Source organism: Chaetodon trifascialis, chromosome 5, assembly GCF_039877785.1.
Source record: "Chaetodon trifascialis isolate fChaTrf1 chromosome 5, fChaTrf1.hap1, whole genome shotgun sequence".
Lineage (NCBI taxonomy): Eukaryota > Metazoa > Chordata > Actinopteri > Chaetodontiformes > Chaetodontidae > Chaetodon > Chaetodon trifascialis.
In genome coordinates, this window is record NC_092060.1 from 20,115,356 (window position 1) to 20,126,314 (window position 10,959).

The window sequence follows — 10,959 nt, forward strand, 5'->3', positions numbered from 1 at the left end:
AAATAAGCAAAATAAACAAGCTCAAGGGAATAATTGGGGAAACAATGTGTTTATTTACTTCTTGTCAATAGAGAGTGACACAAGAGTATTTTCAGGGCATTCATCCCACAGCTGTACATTCAGTCAGCATGTATCACAGCTCTAATGACACAGCAAATAAGATTAAGAATAAATAAAGTTCTGCATGTTTAGTGTTCATAACACAGAGAGGAAAGGTCTACACACACACTAGGAAGAAATGTACAGTACATGCTTATTTAATGCTATGATGGCATTCAGAGAAATGTCACACTTAGATTCCTTCAGTGACAGAGCTCTCATGCTAATACCTAATAAAGTAATATATACAGGGGTGAAATAAGGGCATTGTAGTGACTCCAGACACTTTGTGCTTTTCTTCACTGGTGTTGAGTCCTTTGTGTTTTGTGTTCTGTTAGAGAGGTGATTTTTCCTTCACTGGTCGTCTCAAACATCCATGGACTCAAGTAAGATGTCTGCCCTGTTGGTATGAAGTAAACAAACAGGTAACATGCAACTGTGAGTGTTTATAACATAATGCAGACCACACTTTTTGCATACACACAGAAAGGGCTTTGCATCTAATGTGTACATTAATAGCTGTTGTGCAACTCCCTATATCAGCATATGCCCCTATTAGTAGCTACTGGAGGATTCTGGAGGTGAAGCAACAATCGTTCAAATGAAATATTTCACAGGGTGAACCAGTGCACTCGTTCAAGGACCATCGGATCTATGCTTCCATCAGAAGACATCATAACCTTTGTTATGCAAATGCTTATCTTACAAATTAATGAATCCTTTGATTGTATTGTTGATATGTGTCATAAATCTAATGTCGTAGTGTTCAAATTCGATATTTATTTCATAGAAAAGGCATCCAGTATAGTCCATGAAGGAGTGGACACTGTAAAACGTACTGAATCGGAGGCAGCCTCACCTGAACTAAAGAGGACTTTAATCCAATTTGCTGTGGGTCATAAAACACACACACACGCACCAGAAAATTATCAGAAGCATGTCACAATCATCATAGCCGCAGACATACATGTGTTTTCAGAGAGACTATTTTATACTTACACTTCTGCTCAGGATGCAGCAATGGCAGGCATTAAATGGATAAAAGGGGAGGACATACGCAACATAAAACATGTTAATCGGATCGGTCTTTTTTGTTTGAGTGAAATGTCTCATTTAAATGGCAGAAACAATGCACTCACCTGCAGGCTTTGGGGACATCAGGGTCAGAGGGAGCTCCACAGTGACGTCGCTGAAATAAGAAAAAATATACATGTTATTTAGACTGTTTAGATTGGTCATTTATATATCACACTAATATCATGTGACCACTAATGAAGGAAAGTCAGTATTTACCTTGATGTTAGGCCACCCAGCAGGCTTTTGTTGTCAGAGAGACAATAAAAGACACCTTTAGTTTGCACAATTTCACACTATATATAAAACTATCATGCATGAATATTTTCTGTTCAGTTAAGCCTTACCCTCCGCCAGACACCATTAGATTGACCTTGACTTTGTAGGAGACAATGATTCCCTGCATCTCCTTTTCTCCTTGACTCCTGTGAGGAGACAGAAATAGTTTACCTTTTGGAGCTTGAGGATTTGGTCTAAGACATGATAAGTGGATGACACAATGGATTGTATCACCACCACTCAATAAGAGGATGACATCCTATCCTGGGCTCACTGTAAGCTCCATGATGAGAGACCTAGAGTTGCTTACAGGGTGGTGGATGCTAGGTGGGTGTCCTCATCTTTTAGCCTTCCGTCCACTGAGAGACCCCGTTTCTCTTTGTTGTTGGCCAGCAGAGGGGTTACTGAGAAGGACTTGCTGAACGTAGAGTTGGCGTTGACTGTCTCACTGTGTATAGCAGTGAAATACAGAAATAATTAAATATGTATGCACGTTTAACTCCACAGCGAGTTTCCTTTCCCCAATCCATATTTTAGATTTAAAATGAATTGACAAAATGTATTTTCTCACATTTCACATTTCCATATATTGGATTTGTCACAGGATGACTCCCTAAATTAAGTAAATTGAACCTGAAAACACCCCAATCGCGCTAATAAAACTCATTTGATACACTCACCCAAACTCCTCACAGCAGACTGCCTTGGTGTAGGAGTCAGATGAGTAGAGCACCACATTTGTTACCTGCTCAACTAAAAGAAAAGATATCTCTGTTAGAATCATCAGTCAAAATGTATGGACATATACACACACATCCACAGACACACTTTAATTCTGACAAGCATTATTTTTCTCTCTTTCTGCACAATCTATTGAGAATTTAACACTCCTCGCTGCTCACCTGAGATTTTGATTTTCTTCACAACCTTGGCGGTTTCATTGTTGATTTTTACATTGACAGTGACTGGATCTCCGTGGTAATAAATCTAAATGCAAGAATAATTCATTTTGAATCATTTAGCACTAGGTATATTGCATTTAAATAATGCAAACAAAAAGCACAGCACATAGACTTCAGTGTACCTCTTTTTCAAGGGAGGCCTCCAAATGAACTGGTTTGTCAGTCATCATAAACTGCTTGGTTATATCAGCCTTGGGTCCAGCCTTGTTGTTAACTGGTGCAAATTGTATTTTGCGAATCATCAGGCGACACGTGTCCCTAAGACCAGAAAAAAGACGCACAAGTAGAGTAAGGGTTAGCCCTATATATGTCCTTATTCTGCTACAGATTAAGGATGCAATAGTAGATTGGGCCGACAACATGGCTTGGCTGTGGGCGTACATACTTCTTTTCAATGTTTTCATCTACATTGTTGGCTGCGTTGGCAATGTATCCTTTAACCTCAAAGTCCACGCCACAAGCCTGCAACAGAACAAGACCCAAATAAATTACTTGTTTGTGTTTAAAGTTGTTGTTGTGAAAGTGAATGAAAATGGATGCTTGTGGTACCTTGCCAGAATCACCTGGCCCAGGCTGTAGGGAGACTGAGCATGGCAGATCTGTTGGCATCTGAAGCAGAAAGTAGAAACAAGGCACACTGATAAATTAAAATGCTGACTGAAAAGTAAAGGTGAAGTCATGGTCTGTGGTTGACTGAATGGCAAGAGTGATTTGGCAAATGCTTCCTCACCTGGAAGGAAAAAGCATGTCCTTGGTCTCCAACTTTCTTCATGAGGAATTCCAGCATTGGTGATGAGGGTGGGCTTCCTCCCGTAGGTGGATACACCTGAACACGCTGGATCCAGATGTCTCTCCTGAAGGACAGGCCCATGACGTCCAAGTCATCGCTTCCATAGCGGAAGGCACAAGCAAGGTAGACAAATACTGCAAAGGGAAAGGACATATTTCGTTCCGGTGCATATACATGTAGATTCTATAACTTTTATCATGGCTGCTTTTGAGATAGAAATACCTTTTCTGTCGTTAAGACCGGAAGGGTCCACTTTAATAACACCCTCTGCGTATGAGAGGAAAAGCAAAAGCATTAGATTTAACGAAGACACTTTTATTGTATGTGCACAAATTTGAGGATGTATAAACACTGTGCCACACACCAACTAATTCCACTGAGTCCACGTGATCGACAAAGTCTCTCTTCGCCAAGTACAGGGTAATCTGAGAGAAACAGAGAAAAGCAGAGAGGAAACCAGTCACTCCTCCGCCAAGGGTACAAGGGTTTGGAAGTTATTTCTGGGAGTTGGAAGAGCTACATAGAAACTGCACTCCTCCCTATACCCAAGAGGTGCCCTGTAATGACTGTATTATAGAGGCCACTTACATGTCCATTGCCGGCAGTCTTCTTATATACCCTGAAAACAGTGAAAGAAGGAGCAGTCAGTGAATCAGCCTGTCATTTCAACACTTATCGGCTCACTGAATGTATTTGCTAAAAATACATGACTTTTAACACCCCCCCATATCTAAGTTTTTCTTCTTTATTGTGTTTCAATAATTTAGTTTCCTTTCTCCCCTTCTGAAGTGGCAACAGTGTGTGTGCACCTACCACCTCCCATACTTGTCATTTCCAATTACAGGATACCCCTCCACCCTCCACGCCACTCTGCTCCTATGAGCATGGATTAGTGTGTAGGAGGGAAAGGCACCTGCTGTCTAATCTGGACATAAGACATACTTGTGATTTGGTAAGTCAATACATTACACTTAGTAATGTATATAAAATGAAAAATAACCATTTTTTGTAAGGTATTCTAGACACATCCCATGGTGCTAACTTGACATTTAGACTCATAGTAGCTGCTCATTCCTGAAAATCTCCCCAGTTAATCCTGTGTCGCTGCAGAGAGTTGACGTGTTGTGTTAAATGTTGAGTATTTCTTACTAAACTTGTGAAATTCTGAATTGACAGCACAAAATATTGTGTTTTTCCTTAATATTCCAAGTATTACATAACCTCACAAGTTTAGCCATAAACAAACAAGTATCCTTTGTGGTCTTTACTATTTTTTCGGTATGTGCCAAGTAATCCAGTTAAAACTTTTCCTATGTCTTGTTAACCTCTCTTTCAGGATCAAATCCACACCATGCACCTTAGTCAGGATTGATCAACATATTGGAAAATACAAAGACTCTAGTATGTTCCTCTGTCAAGGTGTTCAATGCTTACATTTAAACTGCTGGCCTTTCTTGTGAAATTGTGATCATATTGATCTCCACGTCGGCTCTTTCTTTTTCCCCATTATTTTAAAAAGAAACTTACAATGGCAAAGTAGTGCCTTAAATTTACATAAAGTTACAATGTAATTCAGGGATTTCAGCGCTGTTATATATGATTCAGCCTCATCAAATCTCTTTTTGAGGCAATGTAATGCCTGAAATAATTTAATAGAGAAGGTGCTGAATTAACAAGTCTGAACTCTTTATACTCACTTTGCCATGTTGATGGTGTCTGCCAATGAAGAAGACAAAAGACAGAGTTAGTAAAACAAGTCATATTGATAAATCTATGAGATCCATGGTTATATTTAGATTTAATGTCATTTTTACTTTATTACAGGATTACTACATTTTAATCCTCTTTACCATTCCAAGACATTGATAAGGACTACTGTCATCAGTGACTCATGACTGTTGTGGCATAGGACATACATGGTAGTAAACATAATTATTTATTATAGAGTATCTCTGATTTTACAGTCGATTCAATTAAAATAATCCAGTGCAGTAACAATCCAGATCAGAACAAATGTTGCTTAAACGCTGATGCTCTTCTGTGCAATAATTAAAATATCATTATCTGGAGTTAATTGTCATCTCAGTATATTTCTAATGTGCTGTCATTCAGCAAGAGAAACAGCTCACTTACCGTGGCCTCAGTTGTCTCAATGAGTTCTCTGCCGGTCCCTCTAATCCGTCACTGTTGGCAGTATGCAGTGTGCGTGAGTGGCAATCACTGCCGCCCGTTTGCTTTTATACTATGACCTCCCAACCTTGGAGCCCTCCCCTCAGCTTACCCAGCCTGTCAAAGAAGGCAGTTTTAAAGAAAATCTGATTAATGCATTAGAACACTACTGTTTTGGTCCACAGCCCGTGTAAAAATACTGTTGTGTATGTGACTTCCAAGGAGTAAGCTCAGCCATGAAGGCAGTTTTGGGTGTCAGGCAGATATGGAGTGCAATAAACAGGCCATGTCCTGGATGTTGGTCCCTCTGTCAGATTTCCTGCAGTGCATGTGCTGCAGGACATGAACAATATTGTGAACTCCACATTTAACACATATGGTCCCCCATATTTCTGTAGCTAGTGCATGAAAATCAGTATAATCATGGGTGACATCAGCCTACTAATGCATGTCACAAGGAATTTGATCTGTGTTTAGACTGAACAACACAGTTGTTTATAGTTTCTGACATTTCTGCAAGTAAATTTAATTAAAGTGGGAAAAATGGCAAACTTCCACTGACATCGGAAGACAGTGAGGGGTAAGGTTTCCTGTTAAAATGATGAAAAACTGTAATGAAGTAATTCTTTAACCTCTTTGCTCCAAGCTGTGAGATAATTTAAATGCTATTAGAGCCGCACTAAGGTTAAAGGAGTGTCTGAATGGACTATGTGTGAATGCTTCCATATAGCTTAGACAGGAGCAGAGTGGTATTAGTTGGATTTTGGTTGTTATGGTAGCCAGGGCGACAGATGGCTCCTCTACCAAGGCTTATGCAATCTGTGCTCATGGCAGGTTTACAGAAATCTAAGTGACCTGCTGACTTACTGCTGTGCAAGCAACAACTAGTACCACTCTGATTCCTAAATCATCATGCCAAGCAGTTCCACAGTTCATGTTTGTGACTGGTGGATCAGTGTCAGTGTAAGGTAACATATAAAGTAAACTGATAGGAACAGTATCACAAATATTTACACTTGGTCAGCAGTTCTTCGTGGTCATAACCTTTGGAATTTTTGATTTTATGAGTTGGCAAAGACTCCCTGAATATGTTAGTTTGGTCACCTCATTTAGAGCAAAGATATGGGTTAACCTGGCTCTCAAGTCTTCCATGGGACCCACATTGGCTTGCAGTGACCTTTAGAAGATCAGGGGTAAATCCTTCTGGTGGATTGTTGGAGGATCTTCGCACTTCCTCTGCCAGGTGTAATGGATTGATTGATGAGGGAGCTGGATCATGGGTTTTATGGATGGATTGTCACACCTTGGCAGTAAAGGATGAATTAGATGTTTGTGTTGGCATGCATTCAACTGTTCTATGGGGCTAATGGAGATCTCTTTAAAGCTGCCCACACAGGACAGCACTGCTGTACATTACGCCACCAGATGATCAGCCAGGAGTTTACAGCCAAATACAAAGTAAGCAGTTTAATTCATTATAGCTGCTCTTCTAATCATTCTACATCAGTGCGCCACATTTAGATTTCTGTATGTCTGATTCTGATATTAACGTCCTCGTGGTGAGGTCCAGAACAGATAAGGAACTGCGGACAACATGCTTCAGACTGCTGCAGTATATCAGACGTTATTGTACGAAATTCAAGCAGACAGTTACTTTTGGAAGAGCGGTGATATGTGGGAGCAGTGGCTCCTTTATGTGAAACATGAGGCTTTTATGTAACACCAAAATCACAGCCACAGTTTGGGCAGAAAATGGTCAGTCATGCAAACTACTGCCTAGGCGGAAAAAAACTGAGCAACTTTTTAGAAGGAGTTTAAAAGAAACAAACCCTTTAAACACGCATCTTCAGATATAATTAGTTGTGTGACATAAACAGTGTTTTAGTGGCGTTTTGTGCGTCATGTTCCTGAGATTTACAGTCATAATCACAGAACTTAATCATTGTTCTATTTGGGCGCGTGCCAGGTCATAACAGTATAATACAGATTAAATAAACATGAGGCCTTTCCATGCAGGTTGTGTTCAAGATCAGTAGCGACATCTTTTCAAGCAGCTCTGTCATATTCTGAGTATTCTATTATTGGCATTTACAGTCATTCTGATACAGTCTCTGTGCGCTTCAGTGGGCACACAAAACCACATCTGGGCTGAAAGAGACAAAGTGAAACAGCTCTGCCTGAAAGCTTCAGACATTTAGGTACAGTTAGTTTGTCGTGCTGATGAATCAACTGACACACCCTGTAAATGTTGAAGGGATACTGACTGTGTATTCATGCATTTATTCACAGGCCTTTTGGGTTTAAGGGAATTATTAGCCATTTCAGTGAATGAATGAAAGATAAGTTAACTTACTTCCCCTCCATATTCTCTAATAAACATACCAAGTCAGCTCTTGGACAATGGCTCTCGAATCAAAACAAGAGGTCTGTGGCTGTGAGTGTATTGTCTAGTCTGAAATACACTCTATGATGTTTTATCCTCTCTGTCACCAGCATTTCAGATACATCATTGTGGTGTTCTGTTTGTTACATGGGGTATGTCAGGTCTGTATTTGTTTATGTTGTTATGTGGAATTGTATTTTTGTATGCTACTTAATGCTATCCAGGATAAAGACTGAAAAGTTAGGCTAATCTTATTTTCTGTTCTTTTCATGTCTCGGTGGGGTTTTCTGTTTAAAGTTGTGGCTGTGTGAGGCTACATACAGTCCCATAAGCCCCTTACAGTTAATCTGTGGCCATTTTCGGTGAGCACTTTATATAGCCAGCCAACATTGTCCCTCAGAGGGACTGTGACTGGTCCCAGTGCATTACAGCACCGTGGTATTACTTCTTCTTAACAACACAGTCTTCAAGTGCTGCTAAACTGGGCCAGTGATGCAGTGTTTGTTGCCAAGAGGAACAAACTCTATTCTGAGCCAATCAGTGCTTCCTTATGACTGATGATGAGCTGTGTGCAAGGCTGTCAGTGTAACTTTCTACAAAGATTTGTTGATGCACAGTACTATATTCAGCAGCACTGATTTGAATGTTGAATGCGCTTGAAGCACACACTGAGGGCGAATGCTGGGCAGGCACAATGAGCTTACCTGTTCTGCTTTCTGCTGATTATATTCTCAGATTCCCAGGTGACCTTTGGCCAACTGTAGTTTTAGCAGCTGCTACTCACCTACACAACTGATGGCATAAGGTGTGTTGTTGCCATCAGTGGGAACGATAGTGTTTATGAGCCCATGGTCATCCACAGCCAGCGCACCTATTCACCACCACTGCTTATTCATGACAGGGTGTAGTCGGGGAGTGTGCTATTTTTATTAAAAAATATATTTTTTTTATAAATTTTTATAAAATTTTTATGTTAAGTGATATTCCTCAGACTTTAATCTTTCATTTTTCTATGGCCAGGTTATCCCCTGTTAGAGCTTCTTTTAATGACACTGAATACATTTCAGAACTTAACTTTGACTATTTTCCTATTACCCTTTAAGATATACTGTATTTTGGCTCACATATTACATAATCAAGGCCTGGCTTGCTGCGTGACCTTGATTATGTAATATAGAGCAATGTTCTGCATTTCCATGGAGGTGCTCAGCAAAACTACAGCTTCAAGCATCTCTGTCATACAGATAAGGTGTCTGACTCATTTAAATAAAACAATGCTAATTAAATTCAAAATCCAATCTGACAGCCGGCATGGAAAATGAAAGCAGGCGGATCTCAGGAGTGGAGAACATGTTGCAGTCAGTGTCTGCCTCAATATCCTGTCCAATCCAGTGCTTGCATAAACAAAGCATTTGGTAGAACTGGATGCAGAAGAGAGCATGCTGGACAGCAATTTCTGTTTTTGAAAATGGCAAATGTGATTGGAAAAGAAATATGTCCAAACAAAGGGATTTTCATACCAGCGATGGTGAAGCTTTGTTAAATGTTTTGGTAAATGTTATCAGCCCTCCGTCAGACATATATCTTCACCGAAGCTTGTGTTCTGACAAAGAGCTTAGGTAAGATATATTTTTCAGTTGGCTTAAACAAATTTCAGTGAAACCTCTCTGTTTCTTTTCAACCAGAGAAGTCATGAGTAAATTGCTCAGTTAAGCATTAATCCATCCACTTTCACTTTTCAAAACCTGCAATAAAGAAACTCTAAAGTGAAAGTTAATCCTTTTGATTTCACATATTTTTTTTCACATACTGAAATATCTCAACAACAAACTGGATTGCCAGGAAGCTGCATACAGACGTTCATGGTCCCAAGACAGTGAATCCCACTGATGAGGTTGATATTTTTGGTGTTTAGTGAAATGTCTCAATAACTATTGGATGAATAAAATTTGGTACAGATGTGCATTGTCCCCAGGGGACGAACCCTAATGACCCTGCTGTTCCCCTGAATGTCCCTTTAGTGCCACCAGCAGGTCAGTTTTTTCACTTGAAAAAAGAAAATGCAAAATTATGGTTCCAAGATGAAATACCCCAAAGATTTTTTTGATCTTTGTGCTTTTCCTCTAGCGCCACCGTGTGGTTGAGATTTGTGGTTTTGAGTGAAATGTCTCAACTATTTTTATGAAATTTGGTACTCACAATCCTGTTCCCCGGGCGGCACGGTGGCCTCACAGCAAGAAGGTTGCTGGTTCGATCCCCTTTCTGTGTGAAGTTTGCATGTTCTTCCCGTGCATGCGTGGGTTCTCTCTGGGCACTCTGGCTTCCTCCCACAGATCAAAAACATGCTCATTAGGTTAATTGATGACTCTAAGATTGCCCTTATGTGTGAGTGGGAGTGTGAATGTTTGCATGTCTCGCCCTGCGATCGACTGGCGACTGGTCCAGGATGTACCCTGCCTCTCACCCGTTGACAGCTGAGATAGGCTCCAGCCCCCCCGCAACCCCGAAAGGGATAGTCGGGTATAGAAAATGGATGGATGGATGGACAATCCTGTTCCCCTCAGGATGAATCATATTGACTTTGAGGATCCCTTAAATTTTCTTCTGGTGGAGGTCAAAATTTAAATTTGCCCAATATTTTGGTTTATGACCAAATACCTGCATAACATTGCCATCAGCCTCAGTACTTTGTGTTTAGTGCTAATTAGCAAGATAAAACACGAAACTAAGATGGACACTGCAGTAACATTTCTCCTAAACATTAACTTCTTAACATGCCAACATTAGCATTTAGCTCAAAGCACTGCTATACAGCCTCAATGGCATAACACTGTATATCTTTCAACTGCATGCTGTAGAAAGCCCATAGCAATATTAAAATGAACCCATTACAGATTGAGGGTTAAGTTGATGTGTCATCAGATTGGGATGGACTTGTATCTGTTTGTTTTATGGGGGCTGCGGTTGGTGGTCGGCACATTTCTGCTGAGTAGTGAGAGGCAGAACAGCAAATATGGGACCAAACAGCTTCCCACAGAGTTATATGCTCCAGCTAATGGAGAAGGAGGGAAGTAGGAGGGCTGAATAATGGGCGATGTTCTAGGAGGGCAAAAATAAGAAAGTGAAGGATGATCATAACCATATGGAGGCTGCTTTTTGCTGAAAAGGAAGGGGTGAGCAAGAGAGGAAGAGAAGTTTAGGGA

General features: G+C 40.4%; 1 protein-coding gene across 1 annotated transcript; it reads right to left on the minus strand.

The window, feature by feature from the left end:
- Positions 1 to 30: 30 nt before the first annotated feature.
- Positions 31 to 5,603, minus strand: arr3b (arrestin 3b, retinal (X-arrestin)). The gene is made up of 17 exons (XM_070962966.1): positions 5,338 to 5,603; positions 4,902 to 4,920; positions 3,793 to 3,823; positions 3,569 to 3,629; positions 3,427 to 3,471; positions 3,145 to 3,338; positions 2,964 to 3,023; positions 2,800 to 2,876; positions 2,537 to 2,672; positions 2,355 to 2,439; positions 2,133 to 2,205; positions 1,763 to 1,900; positions 1,521 to 1,598; positions 1,393 to 1,416; positions 1,235 to 1,288; positions 959 to 988; positions 31 to 499 (listed from the first exon to the last, which is right to left on the minus strand). Exons 2-16 carry the CDS (start codon positions 4,907 to 4,909, stop codon positions 976 to 978), a joined length of 1,077 nt encoding a protein of 358 aa, XP_070819067.1. The 5' UTR covers positions 4,910 to 4,920; positions 5,338 to 5,603; the 3' UTR covers positions 31 to 499; positions 959 to 975.
- Positions 5,604 to 10,959: the final 5,356 nt, after the last annotated feature.